Genomic DNA, 24,304 nt, shown 5'->3' on the forward strand with positions numbered 1-24,304 from the left:
TTTAACAAAAAAATTTTTTTTTTTTACAGATTTTATTTATTCATGAGAGACAGAGAGAGAGAGGCAGAGACACAGGCAGAAGGAGAAGCAGGTTCCCTGCAGGGAGCCCAATGTGGGACCCAATCCCAGAACCTCAGGATCATGCCCCAGTGGAAGGGACCCAGGCATCCCCCACCCGCCAGTGAATTTTTAATTCCAACTATTATACTTTTGGGTCCAGAATTTCTATTTGTTTCCTTTTTATAACTTTTGTCTTTTATTGCTGTTCTTTACTCGTTCATAAATTGTTCTCCTGATTCCTTTATTTGTCCATCATTTCCTTCAGCTCTTTGAGTATATTTAAGGTTTTTGTATATTAACTCTAGTATCTGGGCTTGTTAAAGCATAGTTTCTGTCAATTTCTCTTTTCTTGTGAATTGGCCATGATTTTCTTTGTATGCTTTGTAATTTTTTGTTTAGAACTGGACATTTTGAGTATTGAAATACAGTAACTCTGGAAATCAGATTCTACTCTCTCCCTAGAGATTACTATTGTTACTTGATTAAAGCTGAAGTCAGGGGGCATTTGGGTGGTTCAGTGGTTAAATGCCTGCCTTTGGCTTAGGTCATGATCCTGGGTTCCTGGTATGGAGTCCCACAAAAGCCTCCCTGCAGGGAGCCTGCTTCTCCCTCTGCCTTTGTCTCTGCCTCTTCCTCTGTGTCTCTCATGAATAAATAAATAAAATCTTAAAAAAGAAAAAAGCTGAAGCCATCCATTTGTTTAGTGACTTTACCAAAATATTTTTGCAAAGAGTTTGTTCCTTGTTTTATATGGTCACTGATGTCTCTTCTGTTATCTCCATGGTCAGCCAGTGACTTGACAGAAATTTTCTTAAATGCCTGAATCTTAAAGAGGAAAAAAGAATGTTTCTTTAAATCCCCTTGTCTGACTCTGCTAAGGAAGCCACCTCAAATGGGGTTGAAACAGTGGCTAGCCTGTGTGCCAGCTCTTCAGCAATCAAAAGTAGTGATCAAAACATATAACCTTAATTTTTGGAGGATAGAGTCCCTAATACCCACCCTTACACCAGCAGCCTGCAACAGGATCTCAGGCTACTCTCCCCACAGCTGTCTGCCAAGGGACTGGGAGCTCAGGGAAGATAGATAATATGCCAAATGCTGAAATTCACTAAAATTTACCAGCTTCTTTCTTCATCAAGCATTCCCTTGGATGCTGCTAGTGTTTGACTGGATTCCAAAGTTCCAAAATAGTTGCTTCAAGCATTTCTTGCCAGCTCAATAGTTATTTTGGTGGAGGGAATAATTCCGAGCTTCCTACTTTGCCATCTTTGATGACCTTCTCTGTCCTTAATCTATAGTAGCCTTTTAATTGGTCTAATCCTGCTTCCAGCACTGCACTCATCACCCGCCCCCCCCAGCCTGTTCTCTACACAGAAACTTTTATGAGTGTGTGTAAAAAATAAAAATATTAATTTCAGACTTGCAGAAGATTTACAAAAACAGTACAAAGAATCTATAAATACTCTTTACCAAGATTACTCAAATGTTAACATTTTGCTGTATTTGTTTTATCTTTTGCCCTCTCTTTCCTCTCCCAACACCTAGAATTATTATTATTTTTCTGAACTGTTTAAGGGATGCCTGGGTAGCTCAATTAAGTGTCCAACTTTTTTTTTTTAAGGTTTCTAAAAAAAATTTTTATTTATTTATTTATTTATTTATTTATTTATTTATTTATTTATTTATGATAGTCACACAGAGAGAGAGAGAGAGAGAGAGGCAGAGACACAGGCAGAGGGAGAAGCAGGCTCCATGCACCGGGAGCCCAACGTGGGATTCGATCCTGGGTCTCCAGGATCGTGCCCTGGGCCAAAGGCAGGCGCCAAACCGCTGCGCCACCCAGGGATCCCCAGTGTCCAACTTTTGATCTCAGCTCAGGTCTCTATCTCAGGGTTGGAAGTTTGAGCCCCACATTGGACTCCATGCTGAGTGTAGAGCCTACTTAATTAAAAAAAAAAAAAATGAACTGTTTAAGTTATAGATATGGTACCCCTTAACACCTAAATACTTTAGTGTGTATTTTTTAAAGTAATTTATTTGTTTATTTGGGAGAAAGAGCAAGAGAGAAAGAGTACAAGTGGAGGAGAGGGGCAAAGGAAGAAGGATAAGCAGACTCCCTGCTGAGCAGGGAGCCCAACGTGGGGCTCCATTCTAAGTTCCCGGGATCGTGACCCGAGCCGAAGGCAGACACTTTAACTGACTGAGCCAACCAGGTGCCCCACTTTAGTGTGTATTTTTATTTTATTTATTTTATTTTAATTTTTTTTCAGTGTGTGTTTTTAAAAAACATGAAATTTTCTTACTTAACTATAATATAGTGATCAAAATTAGGAACTTAACACACAATACTGTGATCTAATCTGTGGACCTTACTCAAATTTTGCCAATTATACCAGTAATGTCCTTTATAGCAGAAAAACATCCAAGATCATGTATTGATTCAGTTGTCATATCTCTTTTGTCTCGTTTAATCTAGAACAGTTCCTGAGTCTTTGTATTTTATATTAACAACTTGATGAGGACAGGCCAGTTATTTTGTAGACTAGCCCTCAATTTGGGTTTGTTTGATGCTTGCTCATGATAGATTCGGGTTATGCACTTTGGGTGGTACTACCTAAGGGATGCTGAGTTCTCTGTGTATCCCATCAGGATGCACATGTTACTGATTGATCCCATTACTGGCAATGTTAATTTGAACTACTTAATTAAGGTGGTATGTGCTAATTTTCTCCATTGTAAATTTATTATTTTGCCTTTTGTAATTAGTATCTTGTGGGGAGATCTCTTGAGACTGAGTAAATATCCTGTTCTTTCAAGCTTTCATCCACTAATTTTAGCATTTGTGAATGATTCGTACCCTAATTAATTTCTTTATGATAATTGCTAAATGATTTTTTTAAAGTTTTTATTTATTTATTTGACAGAGTGAGAACACAAGCAGGGAGAGCAGCAGGCAGTGGGAGAGGGAAAAGGAGGGAGCAGGGAGCCCGATAATGTGGCTCGGTCCCGGAACCCTGGGATCTTGACCTGAGCTGAAGGCAGATGCTTAACCGACTGAGCTACCCAGGCACCTAAATGATGATTTTCTAACTATGTCTTTCCTTCTACATTTATTGATTAGGTTTCCTTTCTTTTTTAAGGTTTTACTTATTTAAGAGAGAGAGAGACAGAGAGCAAGCAAGCCAGAGAGAGCACCAATGGGGGGAGAGGCAGAGGGAGAGGGAAAAGCAGGCTCCCTGCTGAGGGCTCAATCCCAGGACCTCAGGATTGACCTGAGCTGAAGGTAGACACTTGACTAAGTCACCCTGGTGCCCCTATTGATTGGCTTTCTACTATAGGAAGGAACTTTCCCTTCTTATTTATTTTTAACAATGTCGCTTTGGAGATTTTTACTTTATTCAAAATATTATAATCTTTTACTACCACTACATATTTTGATCAAATTGTTCTGGATTTGGCCGGAAAAACTGCTTCAAACTGGTTCTGCAAAGAAGCCTTTTAAAATTAAGGTCTTAAGAAAAAATTAAGATCTTGTAAATGTCTGTTGTCCTGAGGTAACTACTGATAACACCCTCATTCACTCACCAGAGTGTCCCTGTTTAAATGCTACATTATATAATCACTTTATTTAAAATGAAAAGCAAAAAAATAAAATAAATAGAATAAAATATAGAGCAGATCATTTTACTTTTCTCCTGAAAACTCTCCAATGATTTTGCATCTCACTTTGAATTAAAGCCTCTGTTCGGGTACCAATGTACACGGGATGCCCTTCAGATCATCTTGTCTATATCGATTCTTCATGGCATGCTCTGTCCCAGCCACATCTGGCCGTCTTAGAGTTCCTCGGATGCTATGCACACTCTCACCTCAGTGCCCTTGCATTTGTTCTTATTCTTCCTGAAACAGCCTTCTACATTCCCTACTTCTTTTAGGTTTCTGCTCAGATGTTGCTTTATCAGAGAGAGGTTCTGTAGCCACCCTCATGGAAAATAGCAAGCACCTTCTCCTCACCAGTACTCTGCCTCTCTCTGAACATCTCCTGTCTTACTCATTTGTTTGCCTGTTTCTTCAACTAGAATAAATGCTCCACGAAGGCAGTATATCCGTAGTGTTTTAGAAGGGGGGTACCTGGCAGGTAGTTTGTGTGGATTTGTTGGGTATGTGAACTGAACTCACTCGTTGACTGTTTTATTTCAAAGGCAACTAGTGTAACAGTTTCTGAGGCAACTATTTATCAAAGCTGAGTTTTGTTCGTTCATTTTGCTGTCCTTTTTCATTACTGTTGGCCTTCACTTTTTCCCCCTTCAACTATTACCTATCCATCTTCTAAACCTCCATCTCTCTTTTTTTTTAATCTTAGAATTGGTCTGTTGTTACTCCCTGTTCCTTTACTTTCCCTTTTCGTTTGGGTCTCTTATGATAGACAGTGTATTTAGGTGAGATTCTTCCCATTGCCACAAAGTTTATCACTACTTCTGAAAAAGTGTTAAAAAAAATGAGTAAGAATGTTTAACTCCAAATTCAGGTTACTGTTGCCTCTGGAGGTCTAGGGGAATATAATGGAAGAAGGATACAGAGGGCTTCAACTGTTAGTGCTCTATTTCTTAAGTGGAGTAGAGTGTACACAGGTATTGGTTATACTTCTTTACTTTTTTATATGTCTGAAATACTGCATAATAAGTCTAAGGAACAAAGTGTCCAGCACATAATCGATTGCTGGCCAGCTTTCCTCATCTTTTTAAGTTGTCCTGTCATTCATTGCCTTTTTTTAAGCGAAGCTCTGTAAGTTTTTCTTTGCTTCCTTACGTTTTTTGCTCTCATAATTCTTACAGAAGATGCCCTCCAATCAAACAGTATTGCCATTCCTGCCTTTTCCTACTTTGATACCTTCTCTTTTTTTTTTTTGCACCGCCTCCTGTCCTGCCCTCCTCCTTTGTCTGCCTGTTTGGTAGTCATTTCCTTTTGTAGCTGATACTTAATTCTCCTGATGTATCATCAAGCTAGAATCTAGGAGAAAAATAGATTGGGGACTTTGATTACACAAAGTACTGCTCTGATTTGCCTTTCACTGCCGGTTCATGCTTTGTGTACATATCAAGTCTTGGTTGATTCAATCACTCAGCAGATTTTTATTCATTCAACAAATATTTGAGTGTCTTCTGAATGCTAGGTTTTGTACAGCTTGACTGTGTAGCTTTGAGTCTTTCCCATATGCTCTTATATCTAGTGCTATGTCTAGTGCTATAGGATTAAAAGACAAATCGAGCAGGTTTTTGTCTTTACTTGCTTACAATTTGCTAGAGAACATAAGACCTGTAGATAAATAGGTATGATACAGGCTAGAAATTGATATGCTAAAACACTTATAAAGTGGTATAGGAGTTCAGAGCATAGAAATACTACTTCTACCTCCTGAAAGGGTATCTGAAAGAGGAGTAAGGTTTGGCCATGCAAAGATGGAGAAAGAAGATATTCAAGGCAGAGGGAGCATAGGATTAATGTAATTGCTGGATTACAGAGTTCGTGTATCTTTAAAATACAAAATAATGCTAAATTTGTTTTCCCTGATATACACGGAATTTATGTGTTTACATTGTTATATATCCTAACCAATACTTTATTAAAAGATTTTATATATTTATATGAGAGAGAGGGAGAGAGAGATCACGAGCAGGGGAGAGGGGTAGAGGGAGAAGCAGATTCCCCATTGAGCAGGGAGCCTGATGTGGGACTGGATCCCAGGACCGTGGGATCATGACCTGAGCCCAAGGCAGACGCTTAACCGACTGAGCCACCCAGGCGCTCCTAGCCAATACTTTAGTTAGTCAGTGATTTAATATTTGTTAATCAGTGGGTATGGAATTCATTGCATTTTCCTGACTTTTTATGAATCTGAGCACCTTTTAAATGTTTACTAGCCATTCATGTTTTCTCCTGAGAAGTAAGAGTTCAAGTTTTTTTGATGGGAGGAGGGGTTGGTCCTTTTATATTAATTTATAGGAATTTTCAATATATTTTGAGTCCTCCTCTTTTGTCAGTTATCTGTGTAGCCATTATTCTCCCTGTTCATGGATTATCATTGCACTTTATGTGTCTTTGGTTCCAGAGTTCTTAATTTAGTGTATTATAACTTATGAATCTTTTCCTTTATGACATATGATTTTTATTTCATCTAATAAATTTATCCCTACTAAGGCCATAGATTTATTCTATTTATTGTCTTCGAAAGGCCAGGAATTATTCTCCTATTATTGTCTTCTAAAAGTTTTACATTTTGGGGGCACCTGGGTGAGTCAGTCTGTAAAGTGTTAGACTTTTGGTTTTGGCTCAGGTCATGATCTCAGGGGTCCTGAGATCCAGTCCCGATTGGGCTCTGTGCTCAGTATAAAATCTGCTCAAGATTCTCTCTCCCTCTCCCTCCCCATCTGTGCCCCCCCCCCATTGTGTTCTTTCTCAAATAAATAAGTAAGTAAGTAAGTAAATAAATAAATAAATAAATAAATAAATAAATAAAATCTTTTAAAAAATAAAAGTTACATATTTTCATTCTTTAAGTCTTTAATCCATTTAGAATTATTTTTTTAAATTAATGACTTTTTTTATTGGGTGTTGGTAAGGATCCAATTCCATTTCTTTCCCTCCCATATAGATGTTGACTTTTTCCAACATTATTTTTTCAAAAGTCCAAACATTCTTCACTGATCAATACCAGCTGTGTCATAAATGAAATTTCTATATATGTAGGGTTGTCTTATGGGCTCTGTATTCTGTTAAATAGGTTAATTCATCTGAGTCAATTCCATGCTGTCTTAATTACTAATGCTTTGAAATAATTCTTGATATCTGACAGGGTAAATCTCTAACCTTTTTTTTTTTTTTTTTTTTAAGATTTTATTTATTCATGAGAAACACAGAGAGAGAGAGAGAGAGAAAGAGAGAGAGACAGGCAGAGGGAAAAAAAGGCTCCATGCGAGAGCCTGATGCAGGACTCAATCCCAGGACCCCAGGATCACAACCTGAGCCAAAGGCAGTTGCTCAACCACTGAGCCACCCAGGTGTCCCTAAATCTCTAATCTTGTTCTTCTTCAAGAGTGTCTTGCCCTGGGGGATCTGACTCTTGGTTTCTGCTCAGGTCATGATCTCAAGGTTGTTCAACTGAGCCTTATGTTGGCCTCTGTGCTCAGCTCTGAATCTGCTTGTCTTTTTCCTGCTCCCCCTGTTCCACTTGTATGCATGTGTGCTCTCTCAAATAAATCTTAAAAAAAAAAAAAAAAAAAAGTATCTTGGCTCTTCTTGACTTTGCTCATTGGTACAAATTTTAGCATTAACTTATCAAATTGAATCTATTGAGATACTGATTGGAATTTAATCTATAGATCAATTTGGGAAAAATTTACATCTTTATGATATTCACTCTTTCAGTTCTTGAACATGATATAGCACTCTGTTTAGGTTTTATCTGAATATCTTTTGAATTTTTCTCCTTTGTCTTCCTACTTTCATTACTGATTCAGATTCTTATTTCTTACTTGAACTATTGCATTAATTTTGGACTGATCTCCATATCCTTAGTCTCCTTTTTGTAAGAGGCATCCCACCATGCTGAGCTCTGGAACTAGACTTAGGATTTATATTCTGGTTCCATTAGAATTGGGCAAGTCACTTAACCTCTCTTGCTTTAATAATAGTACTTACCTCGTGGGGTTGTTATGAAGATTAAATGAGTTAATATATGTAAATAATTAGGACAGTGTCAGGCAAACAGTAAACATTCAATAAATGCTAGCTATTGTTACTATAAATTACAATAAATGCTCTGGTTTAAATTCCAGTAGTTTAGGGATACCTGGGTGGCTCATTGGGTTAAGCATCTTTCGCTTAGGTCCTGATCCTAGGGTCCTGGGTTGAGCCCCACATTGGGATCCCTGCTCACTGGAGAGCTTGCTTCTGCTTCTCCCTCTGCTGCTCCCCCTGCTTGCACTCTCTTTCTGTCAAATAAGTAAATGCAATCTTTAAAAAATAAATTATTAAAAAAAATTTAAGTAAGGTGCCTTGCTGGTTTAGTTGGCAGAGCATGGGACGCTTGATCTCAGGGTTGTGAGTTCAAGTCTCACATTAGGTGTGGAGCCTATTTAATTAAATAAATTTAAAAAAATAAAAGTAAAAAGTTTTTAAGTAATCTTTGCACCCAACGTGGGGCTCAATCTTAACCCAGAGATCAAGAGTCTCATGTTCTACGGACTGAACTAGCCAGGTGCACATAGTTTGAGTATTTTTTTTTTTAAGATTTTATTTATTTATTCATGAGAGACAGAGAGAGAGAGAGAGAGGCAGAGACACAGGCAGAGGGAGAAGCAGGCTCCATGCAGGGAGCCTGACATGAGACTCGATCCTGGGTCTCCAGGATCAGGCCCTGGGCCGAAGGCAGCACTAAACCGCTAAGCTACCCAGGCTGCCCAGTTTGAGCATTTTGATGGATCATATTGCCATCCAATACAAGGGTGGGGAACATGGCAGGGAGGTAGGCTGGGCAGAAAAATCAAGAGTTCTCCTTTGAATCCAAGTCCATTTGATATCCCTGAGAGGCATCAAGGAGGCAAAATTATGTACATGTTTAAATATATTTAAATCTGGAATTCGGAATAGGAGTCTGGACCTAGTAGATGTGTTTGGGAGTCATCAGAATAAGGTGATTTTTAAATGTCTGAGAATTAATGAGATCATCTGGGAGTACAGAAAGAGAATACCAAAACCAATTCCTGAGATTTTGTAGAAGAGGGGTTGGAGAGATGCTTTGGGTGAGGTGGGAAGAAAATCAGGAAAACATGTTCAGAGGCCAGTTAGGAGAGTGTTTCCATGGAAAGGTGAAGTGAAAGCCTAACTGTCATGGTTGCAGGAATGAATCAGAGATGAGGAAGTAGATACTATGTATATAGAGACTTTTAGTTACAGAAGGTACAGAGAAGTATAGCAGTAGTTGAAGGAAATGTAGAAGGACTTTTTTTTAGAGGAGATGCTCAAACATAATTACACTGGCTATATTCTAGTAGAGGGAGATTGATGGTATATGCTTTGGGACAATCAAAAGAATAAAGTTCGTGGGAATTGAGAATGGATGGATTCCAAGTCCATGGTTAAGGACCAATGTTTCCTAGAAGGACTTTGCCTTCATTGTATTAGGAGCAAAAGGTAGGTAGGTTTGTAGGTTTGATAGTGGAAGATGCCTAAAAGTGTTGTATGACAAATTTAACTAGTCGTATTGGGTGTGGAGAGGCAACTGCAAGTAGCATAGAAATACTTAGGAGTTCTTTACAGGGGTTATAGGTAGCCAAGTACTTGGTGCAGTTTTGATAATAAATGATAGCATTTTCTGGACTGTTTGTCCACATTATAACCCAATCATGTTTGTTGGATAGCCTAATTATATAAAGATCCAGATTTTCTTTTTCTTTTCTTTTTTTTTAAGATTTTATTTATTCATGAGAGAGAGAGAGAGAGAGAGAGAGGGAGGCAGAGACATAGGCAGAGGGAGAAGCAGGATTCCTACAGGGAGCCTAATGCAGGATTGGATCCCAGGACCCCGGGATCACGACCTGAGCCAAAGGCAGGTGCTCAGCCACTTAGCCACCCAGGCGCCCCAAGACCCAGATTTTCTAATGGGCATATTATTATTATTTTAATTATTTATTTAAACAGTATTTATTGAGTACCCACTATGGTCAGGTCTTGTTGATACTAGGGTGACAAGACAAATGAGGTCTTGGCACTCTTGGAGCTTGCATTTTTATGAAAGAGTAGATAGATAGACAAGGAAATTTCAGAAAGAAGTGCCGTGATGAAAATATGTAGGATCTACTTTAGTAGGTACAGTGGTCAGGAATGTCTCTTTGTAGACATGACAGTTTAGCAGGGACCTGAATGATGAAAAAGAACCAGCCAGACAAAAATCTGAAATTTAGCTTCTGGGCATGGGAATCCATTATTGCAAAAGCTTTGAGTCCTTTTAGTGAACTCAGTTAATTGATACTATCATTCTCTTAGTATGAATCGAACAAATAGCTACATGGAAGTGTTGGAGCACACCATCTCTAGAAATCTCTTTGGAGCATTGAACAGAAGCTTTTGATTGTGTTTTTTCCTCAGGAATGTTTTTGTTTTGTTTTGTTTTGTTTTAGAGAGAAAGGGAGGCAGAGAGGGGGAGAGAGAGTCTTAAGCACGCTCCACACCACCCCCACTCTCCACATGCGCCGCCCCCCTCCCCCCCAGGGCTGGATCTCATCACCTGAGATCTAGACCTGAGCTGAAATCAAGAGTCAGATGCTTAATGGACTGAGCCACCAGGCTCCTTCCTTCAGGAATGTTTTGAACAGGTGCTGCTTTATGCCAGTCTTTGAGTAATAAAAAAGGACAAAATTTGGATAAAATTTGTTTACTGTTTTCCCACGGCCTGAAACGGTGCCAACCAGGCACATAAGTGCAAAGTATTTATTGAGTGAATGGATGCATAAACTTGAATTTATATCTGCTCTTCACTAGCTGCATAACCTTGGGCAAAATTTTAACATCTCATATTACTTGAGTCTCAGTTTCTACAAATGGCAGATGAGGAGGGGGACACTGTTCCTTCTGCCCCACAGCACTATTACGTGGGTTAAATGTGAATTTATATGTAAAAAATCTGTGGTAGTAGTTGAGCTGGGAGTGAAGGAGCATAAGGGAAAACAATTGCAGTTTGTTGGCTGGAACTTCTGAAAGGGGAACAGAGATGTGGGACATGTAATGAGAGATGAGGTGTGAAAAGGTAAGCTGGGTCCACTTTGAAAGACCTTAGGAGCTCAGCTGAGAAATTAGTGCCTTGACATGATTTCCCTAGGAAGTCATGAAAAGTTGTAAACAGAGTAATGACATTTTAAATTTACATTTTTAAAGGTTACTCTGACTGAAGATTGGAGGATAATGATAAGAAGCTAGTTATCATTCCTGAGAAGGGTTGAAGCTTAGTGAACTGGCTATCTTCTGCTCTGCATATCCTTAGAAATGCAAATCATTTCTTCTATTTACTATCTATAAAAGAAAGGTAGCAAATAACAGTTCTGCTTTGATTACATCATCAAGCCTAATTTGAGATACCTCCTGGGAGTGTGTTGGCCATTTTAGAAGACTTGGCTTTCATCAAACATATGGTCTGAAGGAAGAGCAATTTTCATAAGTCCTACCACTGTGAGCATGAAGGGGAGGGCGATAGCTAAAGCCTTTTTAAACATTTCATAGGACTAATGCTCTGGGAGTTTTAGGATTTTTCCCAAATGTCATTAGCAGTTAAAAGCCTTAAAAAACCAAAAATCTTTGCTTGTCTTTCACTGCAGGGAGGAATGGAAGATCTGGGAGATTTGGGGGCTTTGAAGCTAGGCTTGGTAGTGGGATGGAATGAGCAAGGCGGAAGAACTCCAAAGGATAGGTGGTGAGTGATACTTACCCATTAAGAGGGAGGGAAGCTGAACTGGAGGGAAAAAAAAACAAAACAAAACAACTGGTACACATGTGGACCTAAAAAGAAGCTTTGAGGCTCAGCACCATAAGTGTGGTTTCCCTTGTTGTTTTCCCATGTAGGTCATACTGTGATAGTAATCAGATTTTGAATACTGAAATGGGAGTTCCACTTTATCAAAATTGTCAGTCTTGGAATAAATAACCCATGAATATTGTTGCAGGTTGCCACTCATTACTTAATGGGAAGAGTCAGTAATTCCAAATTTAATAAAAGAGATGGGTATTAATGATGCCACAGGTGATGTTTTCAATTAGCAGTGTTTTAATGAGATTTATAGGCTGCTAAGAGCTAATCCTGTAATGTAGGAAAAAAACTGAGAAAGCAGGCCTATATCTGGCAAATCTCCTGAGATAGGGCTTTGCTGATTTAGATTTCTTTCTTTTTTTTTATTCAGATTTCTTTGATTAAACTTTTAATATCTTACAAGTTTTCTGGAAGTAGATTTGTATCTGACATTGGTCAGATACTTTACAGCTTCCAAAATAAGGCTTGCAGACAAGTTTGAAGTAAGAACTTTTTAGTGATTTTCTAGGCTAAGGGAAAATAAAAAGCACATTGCTTGTAGAAGTAAAGAAGTAGTAATTGGCAAATAATTCAGCAGAATAGAAATGAGGGAGATTCAGAGACTAGGTGGGGGAAGAGATATTAGCTTCATTTTGGAGTAAACTTTGAGATCTACATAGTGAACAACAACTTTCAAACCGCTGGTCTCTCATAAACTGTGCTGAAGAAATAGAATAGTTTATATCCCTAAGTACTTCTTAAAGTGCTTAAGGAACATTAAGCCCACTATTGAGATCTGGAAAAAAGTTCTAGAAATACTATTTCTAAAGAAAGACTTATCAGATGACCCATATCTGTATCAGGGACAGTTTTAGCATAAAATCCAGATGTGGTGTTTTTAACTGTTGCTCACTTGGCATTTTAATGTCCTACTCACTGGACAGTCTGCATTCCAGGTTTGAAGTTGCAAGGGAGTAGTGGAGTTAAGCTACTTAGGGCAGAGTTGTATAAAACACCTGCTAGAGATATACTAAAGCCTTTTTGAGTTATATCATTTTTGCTCTAAATTTTAAAATAATTCATTTATGCTTACTTGAGTGTTTGTAATACTGTAAGGACAATGAACTGGAATGCAGGAAAATAATAGGTATTTGTAGAATAATGCAGTATGATTTATTGCTGTGCAGAGATAAACATTTAGACAATGATGCTATACTTTATAAGGGGACCTCATCCATAACCTGATGATTGGTTTGTCATCCTGCCACCTAAAATAGGGCTCAAAGACTATTTGCTGAATATATGGAAATTAAAAAAAGATTAAAGAGATTTACAGATTCAGTGTCAAGCTGAGTATTTTCCCGCTAGTAGTTGGATTTGGTGATAGATATGCATAGACCTGAAGAAACAACCTTTCCTTTAGAGGTAATGTTTCAAGATGGCTCACTGAGAACCTCTAAAATCAGATTTTGGTATAGAGAGGTGGTCATCTTAGATGACATAAAGATCAAACCCATTACATTGGCTTATTAAGACATAGTGCGCGTGCACATTCACACACACACACACACACACACATACACACACAAAAGACAGCACCAAGTAATTAAGCTCACCATCCATCCCTCCCCCTCCTCGCTTCTGATTTAATTGGTACAGGATATGGCCTGGAAAGAAGTTCTGACCACTCCTCTCACCCCCACAATTAATTGTTATTATGTTGTTGAGGTTAACAGCCACTGATATTTATATACCATTTTTTTTTTTTTTTTTTTTTTTTTTATGATAGTCACACAGAGAGAGAGAGAGAGGCAGAGACATAGGCTGAGGGAGAAACAGGCTCCATGCACGGGGAGCCTGAGGTGGGATTCAATCCCGGGTCTCCAGGATCGTGCCCTGGGCCAAAGGCAGGCGCCAAACCGCTGCACCACCCAGGGATCCCTTATATACCATTTATACAGATCTGACTGCTATAATTTAGTAATTCAGTCTACAAGTTACAGCAGAAGATGACTTAAAAACAATTTTACTTCCAAATATTTTCCAATTTAAAAAGCAGGATTGGGATCACAATTTTCAACCCAGTCTTCAGTGCGAACATACTGGCCTTTAGATTTAGCAGTGCTCTTCATTGCTTTGCAGTGGAGAGTTATGTGCTGTATGAGTTTAAAAATGAGAGAGCCAAAAGGGAGCTAATAAGAATGAGTGGAGGAAGAGTCACTTTTTTCTTTTTTAAAATTTATTATTTAAAAAAAATTATTTTTTTAAATTTAATTTCAATTTGCCAACATATAGTATAACACCAAGTGCTCATCATATGTACCCTCCTTAATGCCTGTCACCTCCTCTTTAGCAACCCTCAGTTTGTTTCCCAGGGTTAAGAGTCTCTCATGCTTTGTCTTCCTCTCTGATTTTTCCCCGTTCAGTTTCCCCTCCCTTCCCTTGTGGCCCCTTGCACTATTTCTTATATTCCAAATATGAGTGAAACCATATGATAATTGTCTTTCCTCGATTGACTTATTTCACTCAGCATTATATCCTCCAGTTCCATCTACATTAATATAAATGTTAGGTATTCATCCTCTCTGATGGCTGAGTAATATTCCATTGTATCCATACACCACATCTTCTTTATCCAGACATCTGTCAAAAAACATCTCAGCTCCTTCCACAGTTTGGCTCTTGTGGACATTGCTGCTATGAACATTGGGGTGCAGGTGTCCCTTTGTTTCACCACATTTGTATCTTTGGAGTAAATATCCAGTAGTGCAATTGCTGGGTCGTAGGGAAGAGTCACTTTTCTGTTGAGTATCATCTGTGTTTAGTCTCTATGTGAGTCTATATTTGTTTAATTATCTATTAAAGTAGATAATATCCTTGTTCTTAAATAGCTGAATGACATTCTGATCTGGAAGAATTGTCTTTTATTGTGTACTTAAAAAAATTTTTTTTTTGTTTTTTTAAGATTTTATTTATTTATTTGAGAGAGCGCATAAACCGTGGTGGGGAAGTGGCGGGGACGTGGCGGGGATGGGCAGAGAGAGAGGGAGAAACAGACAACCAGCTGAGCAGGGAACCCAACTCAGGGCTCGATTCCATGACCTAAAGGCAGACATTTAACCCACTAAGCCATCAGCCCCATTGTTAGTTTTTTGAGTACTGATAAAGGGACTGTAAATAAACTTAATTTAATTTAGTACAAAGTTTTAAGGGAAAGATACTCTGGTTGTGGTCAACACTATAAAAAATTAAAGTAAAAAGGAAAATACCAAATTGGGCAGCCCGGGTGACTCAGTGGTTTAGCACCACCTTCAGTCCAGGGTGTGATCCTGGAGACCCTGGATCGAGTCCCAGGTCGGGCTCCCTGCATGGAGCCTGCTTCTCCCTCTGCCTGTATCTCTGCTTCTCTCTCTTTCTCTGTGTCTCTCATGAATAAATAAATAAAATCTTAAAAATAAAAAGAAAATACCAAATTAATAAGTATTGTTTTATGAAATTTGTTTCAGTTCTGTAGACACATATACTGGGTCTTTTTTTTTTTTTTTTTTTAAAGATTTTATTCATTTATTCGAGAGAGTCAGAGAGATGCAGAGCCAGAGACATAGGCAGAGGGAGAAGCAGGCTCCGTGCAGGGAGCCTGATGCAGAACTCAATCCCGGGATGCCGGGATCACAGCCTGAGCCAAAGGCAGACGTTCAACTACTAAGCCACCCACGTGTCCCTGTACTGAGTCTTTTTTTTTTTTTTTAATTTTTATTTATTTATGATAGTCATACACAGAGAGAGAGAGAGAGAGAGAGAGGCAGAGACATAGGCAGAGGGAGAAGCAGGCTCCATGCACTGGGAGCCCGATGTGGGATTCGATCCCGGGTCTCCAGGATCGCGCCCTGGGCCAAAGGCAGGTGCCAAACCGCTGCGCCACCCAGGGATCCCCCCCTGTACTGGGTCTTAATATAAAAATAACTTACTTGGGGCACCTGAGTGTCACAATTGGTTAAGTGTCCGACTCTTGATTTTGGCTCAAGTCATGATCTCAGGGTCATGAGATCCAGCCCCATGTTAGGCCTAAGATTCTCTCTTCTTCTCCCTCTGTGCCACCCCTCCCCCCATGACTTACCTAATGTAAATGGTATTCAGAAAAATTTGAAAGCCATAAGACTAACGCATGTGAAAAAGATGGAGGGAAAGAGGTGATTGTCCTATCATTCTCTTAATGGGGCCAGACTGATAACTCTGCACATTTATATTTCTTTCTTTTTCTCATACTGTCTCTCACACTTTGTTTTTTTACCCAGTTGCTTATTCTTTGGATCTGACCATATTGTTCAAATTCTTTACCAGAAGAGTGAAAATAAGTGTTTCATTGGCAGTGTAGTTTTTATGGCATTAATTTTATTTATTTATTTATTTATTTATTTATTTATTTATTTATTATTTAAATATTTAAAATTTGAGTATAATTGATATACCATAGTATATTAGTTTCAGGTGGGCAACATGATGATTCAGCTTCTCTATATGTTTATGCTGTGCTCACCACAAGTGTAGCTGCCATCTGTTCGCCATACAGTGCTAATACAACATTATTGAATGTATTCCCTATGCTGTGCCTTTTATTTCTGTGACTTATTCATTCCATAACTGGATGCCTGTATCTACCACTCCCCTTCACCCATTTTGACCATCCCTTTGCTCCCTCCTTCCCTCTGGCAACCATCAGTTTGTTCTCTCTAGGTCTGATTCTGCTTTTTGTTTATTCATTTGTTTTTTAGATTCCAGGTATATGTGGATTCATATGGTATTAGTCTTTCTCAGGCTGACTTATTTCACTTAGCATAATACCTTCTAGGTCCATCCATATTGCCACAAATGGTAAGTTCTCATCCCTTTTGGTGACTGCATAATATTCCATCGTGTCTGTATACCACCTCTTCCTTATCCATTCATCTATCGGTAGACACTTAGGTTGCTTTCTTGGCTATTGTAAATACTGCAGTATACACAGGGGTGCACATATCTTTTCAAATCAGTGTTTTAGTTTTCTTTGGGTAAATACCTAGTACTGGAATTATTGGATTGTTTTATTTTTTTTATTTTTATTTTTTTAAAGATTTTGTTTATTTATTCATGAGAGACACAGAGAGAGAGAGAGAGAGAGGGGCAGAGACACAGGCAGAGGGAGAAGCAGGCTCCATGCAAGGAGCCCGATGTGGGACTCGATCCCGGGTCTCCAGGATCACACCCTGGGCTGCAGGCAGCAGTAAACCACTGCGCCACCGGGGCTGCCCTATTGGATTGTTTTAAAAGGTAATTTAAGTGATTGGAGTTGTCATACTGTATTCTGAGATGGTTGTGTGATATGTTGTTTATTTTTCCTGAAATACCATATAGTGCCTTTTGGAATGTACCTTTTTTCCCTGTGTGTGTGAGTTTTTAAATATGTCTTTTCTTTTTAAAGATTTTATTCATTTATTCATGAGAGACAGAGAGAGGCAGAGATTTAGGCAGAGGGAGAAGCAGGCTCCCTGTGGGGAACCTGCTGCAGGATTCAGTTATGGAACCCTGAGACCACGCCCTGAGCTGAAGGCAGACACTCAACCACTGAGCCACCCAGTTGTCCCTAATATTTCTTCTAAATAAGTATGATTTAATGTCTTTATGTATTCACCACAACTATTAAGTTTGGCCGTAAAGAATTCTATTTTTTTTTTTAAGATTTTATTTATTTGAGAGGAAGCGTGCACAGCAGGGGGAGGGGCAGAGAAAGAGGGAAAGGGAGAAACAGGCTCCCCACTGAGTGCAGAGCCCTACAAAGGGTTCAATCCCAGGACCCTGGGATCAAAACCTGAGCTGAAATCAGACACTTAGCTGACTGAGCCACCCAGGTGCTCTAAGAATTCTTTAAAAACATTGGAACAGGGCAGCCCCGGTGGTGCAGCGGTTTAGTGCCGCCTGCAGCCCAGGATTTGATCCTGGAGACCAGGGATCAAGTCCCACATCGGGCTCCTTGCATGGAGCCTGCTTCTCCCTCTGCCTATGTCTCTGCCTCTCCCTCTCTCTGTGTGTTTCTCATGAATAAATAAATAAATAAATCTTTAAAAAAAAATAAATAAATAAAAACATTGGAACAGGAACTATTCCTCTTACTACTTAACAGACCACCCCCAAAATGTAGTCGCTTAAAACAACAATTTATGATTTCTCATGAATCTGTGTATTGATCTGCTTCATGTGGTGTCAGGTGAGGATGCAGTCATCTGGGGACCTGGGCTGAAACATCCACGGTGGCTCGCTCATGTGTCTAATGTTGGGGCTGTGCTGAGACACTGGGCTGGCTCGCTGTCTCTTTCCACATAGCCTTAAGGCCTCTCCCTCTGCACTTAGCTACTCCATATGGTCTCTCCAGCAGGGTAGCCAGATTTCTTACCTGGCAATTTAAGGTTCCTCAAAACACAAACGTGAAAGCTAACTATCCATCTTAAAGATCATTCCCGGGATGCCTGGGTGGTTAGCTCAGTCTGTTAGGTGTCTGACTCTTGTTGATTTCTGCTCGGGTCGTGATCTCACAGTCATGAGATCCAGCCCTCAGTCTGGCTCCACGCTCAGTGTGGAGTTTGCCTGAGATTCTTTCTTCCTCTCCCTCTGTCCTGACCATCCCCACCCCTGCCTGTGTATGTGTGTGCCTGCGCTCTCAAAATACATCTATTTTAAAAAGTTCTTTCTCGGGGATCCCTGGGTGGCGCAGTGGTTTGGCGCCTGCCTTTGGCCCAGGGCGTGATCCTGGAGACCCGGGATCGAATCCCACGTCGGGCTCCCGGTGCATGGAGCCTGCTTCTCCTTCTGCCTGTGTCTCTGCCTCTCTCTCTCTCTCTGTGTGACTATCATAAATAAATAAAGAAAAAAAATATTGAAAAAAAAGTTCTTTCTCGTCCATACCCTCTGCCCCCTCCCCATTAGAAGAAAACCAACAACAAAAAAACAAGGCCAAAAATAAAAAATAAAAAAACAAGGCCACATTTGAATCATCTAGATTTCATTTATTTTCCTTTTTCCCCCAAGCTCTTTGTTTAGCATTTCCTCTTCCATAGATAGGAAGTGTCTAGCAACTATTTAGGTGCAAGTTAAGCATAAATGGAAAAGAACTTAGTAAATTGAAATGGGAGAAGTGAGTACAGGATGGGGAATAGATGATGTCATAAACTGCATTAAAAAAATCATAAGAACTAAAAAGATGTGCCATTCATTGCCTATTACTGAAACATGGAAGACCGAAGGAAGGGGAAATAAAAGAATAAAACAGGAAAGTAATTTTTTTTTCAAGAGAATATTAAATCGTTTATTGATTACACATGATAATGGATGATACACAAGCTTTAATCCCATCTATAATTTTATCTGATACCATAATTCAATTTAGATATATTGCATAGGATGTGCCAACAATCATAATAACCAAATAAACTCCAGGACTTTGCTTGGGTGACCCTTTTAACGGTGAACTCCAGGTCACAACACATTAACTGTCAGTTCAACCACACCAAGGTTTGTGGAGACAATGGCTTCTGTGCCCAAGCAGGTTGCAAATAAATTTCGAGTGGAACCTGGCATCACCCTGAAGGAATTCTAACTTCACACTGTTGGGGTAGTTTACCAAGATGGCTTCAGAATAGACTAACTTTACACAGCACATTTAAAAAAAGACACATTTATTCAGCGTCATGATCAGACTATTACATTTAGCAATCAACAGCATGGGTGCAAAAAAAAAAAATCTACATTAAAACCCTTTGTTGGAATGCTTTACACTTTCCACAGAACAGAAACTAAAATAACCTGTTATACAATTAGTCACAAATACAGTCCTCGAGTTTTTTGCCCATACACATGAGTATTGTCTAAAACATGTCTTCTTTGTAGCAGCTAGGCCCTGCCACCACTGTGCTTGGCTGAGTTCACAAATCTGTTGTAACCTGTAGCTTCCCTGTCACTTCTCTGGCTCTCCTCTCCTGCTAAGCTTTGTTTCCTGGCAGTAATTAAAACCTTCTGCCACTGCCATAGCTGCTGCTGCTGCTGGAACCGCCATAGCCACCTTGGTTTCGTGGTTTGGCAAAGTATTGGCCTCCACCACCAAAGGGGCCAGAGCTTCTGCCTCCAAAATTTCCTCCTTTCATGGGTCCAAAATTTGAGGATTGATTATTGTAATTGCCAAAATCGTTATAGCTTCCGACACCTCCAAAGTTGCTTCCGTCATTACCAAATCCGTTATAGCCATCCCCACTGCCACCGTATCCACCACCACCTCGACTGCCACCGAAGCCACCTCGACCACTGAAGTTTCCTCCACGACCAAAGTTGTCATTCCCACCAAAACCACCTCCACGACCACCACCAAAGTTTCCAGAACCACTTCGGCCTCTTTGGCTGGACGAAGCACTAGCCATCTCTTGCTTCGATAGGGCTTTCCTTACTTCACAGTTGTGGCCATTCACAGGATGGTATTTTTGAATGACAATCTTGTCTACAGAGTCATGGTCATCAAAGGTCACAAAAGCGAAACCTCTCTTTTTGCCACTGCCTCGGTCAGTCATGATCTCAATCACTTCGATTTTCCCTTACTGTTCAAAATAATCTCTTAGATGATGTTCTTCAGTGTCTTCTTTAATGCCACCGACAAAAATCTTTTTCACAGTTAAGTGGGCACCGGGTCTTTGAGAATCTTCTCGGGAGACAGCCCTCTTTGGTTCCACGACTCTTCCGTCCACCTTGTGCGGCCGGGCGTTCATGGCCGCGTCCCCCTCCTCCACGGTGGCCTACGTGACGAACCCAAAGCCTCTGGAGCGCTTGGTGCTGGGGTCTCTCATTACCACACAGTCCGTAAGCGTCCCCCATTGCTCAAAATGGCTCCTCAGACTCTCATCGGTCGTTTCGAAGCTCAAACCTCCGATGAAGAGCTTCCGCAGCTGCTCGGGCTCTTTGGGAGACTCTGACTTAGACATGACGGAGGTGGGAGGGGAGACTGTAACGATGCTTACTCGGCGGCGTCCAGGGGCAGAAAGGAGCAGGAAAGTAATTTTATTTTAAAAAATTGATATGTAGTTTTTAGTGGGTACTCAATAAATATTAGAATGAATGATTGAAGTTTTCTTTTTAAAAAGGGAGTTACCAGTACCTCAGGACACTTGTATTCCACTTACTCAGCTAGTTCATACATAGTTTAGCATCATGTATTCTTTTTTTTTTTTTTTAGACTTTTTAAAAAAGATTTTATTTATTCATGAGACAGAGAGAGAGAGAGGCAGAGACACAGGCAGAGGGAGAAGCAGCCTCCATGCAAGGAGCCTGATGTGGGACTCAATCCCGGGTCTCCAGGATCAGGCCCTGGGCTGCAGGCAGCGCTAAACAGCTGAGCTACCTGGGCTGCCCCTTTTTTAGATTTTTAAAAAAATTTATTTATTCATGAGAGGCAGAGACACAGGCAGAGGGAGAAGCAGGCTCCCAGCAGGGAACTCGATGCAGGACTGGATCCCAGGACCCAGGGGTCATGCCCCGAGCCAAAGGCAGATGCCCAACTGCTGAGCCACCCAGGCGTCCCTAGCAGAATGTATTCTGAGAGCACAGTTCATTAAAATCACCTTTGGCTAAATAAGATGTAGACTTTTTCTAAGAATTAAAAACCTTTTTATGTTTTCATATTAACTGAAAATACTGTTTTTAGAACTTGTGTTAGAGAAAACTACAGTGATGAGTCTTTTGGATTTGGTATACAGAAAGTTTTGCATGCCTAGATGTTGTTCATGCCTTTATTACGATTTGGTTAGTCCTTGTTTTGTCATCGGAAATACACAAAGGTCAAAATGAAATTTTAAAAAAGCATAGACAGGTTTACAAGCCGTTTGGTCTCGCCAATAATATATAGGCTTGTATAGTTATCATTTGCCTGCCACCTTCTATAGCAGATGCTGTAGAATATACTTTTGACTATAATCACAAGGAAATGATGATATTTCCTGCCTACTAAAGGCTACTGTATACCAATTAGTACTTCCTAATAATATGTAGGATCCTTAGGATTATCCCAGTGCAGTTTCAAAAACCCGAACAGACTCAAAACATTAATTCTTTTTAGAATAATAAAATTATAGAGTTGATTTGGAGGGCGTATTTTTTTTTATTTATTTAATTTTTTAAAGACTTTATTTATTCATGAGAGAGAGATACAGAGAGAGGCAGAGACACAGGCAGAGGGAGAAGCAGGCTCCATGCAGGGAGCCTGATGCAGGACTCGACCCCAGAACCCCAGGATCATACCCTGACCCAAAGGCAGATGCTCAACCCCTGAGCCACCCAGGAGCCACGGAGGGCATTTTTTAAAGGTCAGCTTGTCCAATCCTGAACTGATAATTAATTCTCTTTATGGAGCAGACCGAACAAGACTTTGCTTCAGACAAACATCCTCATTTCCTTCACTTACTCTTCAAATGGCATGACTCTAGGTCCCCTCACTATTCTTTTCTTAGATTTTTAAAGTCCTCTTTCTTTTTTTAAAGATTTTACTTGGGGATCCCTGGGTGGCGCAGTGGTTTGGCGCCTGCCTTTGGCCCAGGGCACGATCCTGGAGACCCGGGATCGAATCCCACGTCGGGCTCCCGGTGCATGGAGCCTGCTTCTTTCTCCCTCTGCCTGTGTCTCTGCCTCTCTCTCTCTCTCTGTGACTATCATAAATAAATAAATAAATTTTAAAAAAATAAAGATTTTACTTTTATTTCTGAGAGAGGGAGAGAGCAGGGGGAAGAGCAGAGGGAGAAGGACAAGCAGGTTCCGTGCTAAGTGCAGAGCTCATTGTGGGGCTTGATCCCACAATCCTGAGATCATGACCTGACATGAAACCAAGAGTCAAATGTTTGATGAGCCACCGAGGCACCCCTTAAAGTACTCTTTTTAAAGTTCCACACTCAGAACTAAGCCCAATGCTCAAGCGTAGTCTGATTTGCATAGAGAAGAATGTCATTTCCCTTATCAGACTTTGTTTTTAATGAAACCTACTATCAGCATTTTTGGCTGCCATTGTTATACCTTTTGTCTCATTGAAATAGATTTTTTTTTTTAAAGATTTTATTTATTTATTCATTAGAGTCACAAACAGAGAAGCAGAGACACAAGCAGAGGGAGAAGCAGGCTCTATGCAGGGAGCCTGACGCAGGACTCGATCCTAGCACCTCGGGATCACGCCCTGAGCCAAAGGCAGACGCTCAACCGCTGAGCCACCCAGGTGTCCCTGAAATAGATTAAACCCCTAGTCTATCTCACATGTATTGGGACATTTTGCTGTTTTTTAGTTCTAAGTGCGTGATGTTATATTTATCCTTATTAAATCTTACCTCCTGTTCCAGCCAATTAGGATTACTTTATTTTTTTTTTTAAAGATTTTATTTTTATTTATTTATGAGAGCCAGAGAGAGAGAGAGAGAGGCAGAGACACAGGCAGAGGGAGAAGCAGGCTCCATGCCAGGAGCCCGACGCGGGACTCAGTCCTGGGACTTCAGGATCATGCCCTGGGCCGAAGGCGCCAAACCACTGAGCCACCCAGGGATCCCCCAATTAGGATTACCTTAAAAGTTGATTCTATCATACAGGATATTTGCTTTCTCATCCTATCATTTATATATTCTGCCATCATCCTCTTCAATGTCATTATTCAAGTCATTTTATTTTTAAATTTTATTTATTTCAAGATTTTATTTACCTGAGAGGGGGAGCTGATCAGGGTGCCAGACTCAGGCTCAATCCCAGGACTCCTGGATCATGACCTGAGTCAAAGGCAGACACTTAACTAACTGAGCCACCCAGGCGCCCCATCCAAGTTATTTTAAAAAATGTTGCAGAGGACAGATTTCTTTGGGGTCCTATGCCATACTACTAAACTTTCTAGACTTACTTGCACTCTTTAGGTATGGTTGTTTAGTGATCTATGAAGCCACTTAACTATTACAAAATTCATGTTTTTCACCTCGAAAATCCAGAAATATTTATGTTTACATTATTCCTTTGTCACACTATATTAAGAAAAGGAAAATGAGTTAGTTTGGTTATGGCTCCTAGTGATCCCTGTGTCCTTCCCAAATACAATTAATATGTTAGTGTATTGGGATGCCTGCGTGGCTCACCAGTTGAGCATCTGCCTTTGGTCCAGGGTGTGAACCTGGAGTCCCAGGATCTAGTCCTGCATCAGGCTCCCTGCATGGAGCCTGCTTCTTTTCTGCCTATGTCTCTGCCTCTGTCTCTGGGTCTCTTATGAATAAATAAATAAAATCTTAAAAAAATATATATTAGTCTATTAATTAGTAGTAATATGCTATTTACATCAAAGGGTAGACCTGTGCTGCCTTTATACTTTTTACTTTTTAAGCTTTTATTTATTTATTTGACAGAGAGAGGGAATGAGTGCATATGCATAAGCAGGGGGAGCAATAGAGGGAGAAGGAGAAGCAGGCTCTCCACTGAGCTGGAAGCCTGATGCAGGGCTGGATCCCAGGACCCTTGGACCATGACCTGAGCTGAAGGCAGACACTTAACAGACTGAGACACCTAGACACCCCTTCTTCATACTTTTTAAGTCTCAGCACATTCTGGGCTTCAGCTCCAGCTTCTTATATATATCAATGCCACTTTTTAAAGTTTCTTTCCGGG

The 24,304-nt window shown here is 40.1% G+C and overlaps 2 protein-coding genes across 9 annotated transcripts in view; one reads left to right on the plus strand and one right to left on the minus strand.

Annotated features, from left to right (window-relative positions):
* TFCP2 (transcription factor CP2) overlaps positions 1-24,304 on the plus strand; it is a 60,766-nt gene that overhangs the window by 11,564 nt on the left and 24,898 nt on the right. The window contains exon 2 of one of the 8 annotated variants that reach the window (XM_072797890.1): positions 11,430-11,524. The exons of the other annotated variants lie outside the window; for them this stretch is intronic. Within the exon in view, the coding sequence (XP_072653991.1) occupies positions 11,436-11,524 (89 nt within the window). The 5' untranslated portion in view covers positions 11,430-11,435. The remainder of the gene's footprint in view (positions 1-11,429; positions 11,525-24,304) is intronic. 8 annotated transcript variants of the gene reach the window in all.
* On the minus strand, positions 18,926-20,669 carry LOC140617085 (heterogeneous nuclear ribonucleoprotein A1-like). Its single transcript, XM_072797905.1, has one exon. The coding sequence runs from the start codon at positions 20,203-20,205 to the stop codon at positions 19,651-19,653; it is 555 nt and encodes a 184-aa protein (XP_072654006.1). The 5' UTR covers positions 20,206-20,669; the 3' UTR covers positions 18,926-19,650.

The sequence above is a fragment of the Canis lupus genome, chromosome 25 (genome assembly GCF_048164855.1).
Source record: "Canis lupus baileyi chromosome 25, mCanLup2.hap1, whole genome shotgun sequence".
NCBI lineage: Eukaryota > Metazoa > Chordata > Mammalia > Carnivora > Canidae > Canis > Canis lupus.

Coding starts and splice junctions, on each gene's coding strand:
- LOC140617085 (XM_072797905.1), bottom strand. CDS start 20,205: ATGACTGACCGAGGCAGTGGCAAAAAGAGAGGTTTCGCTTTTGTGACC.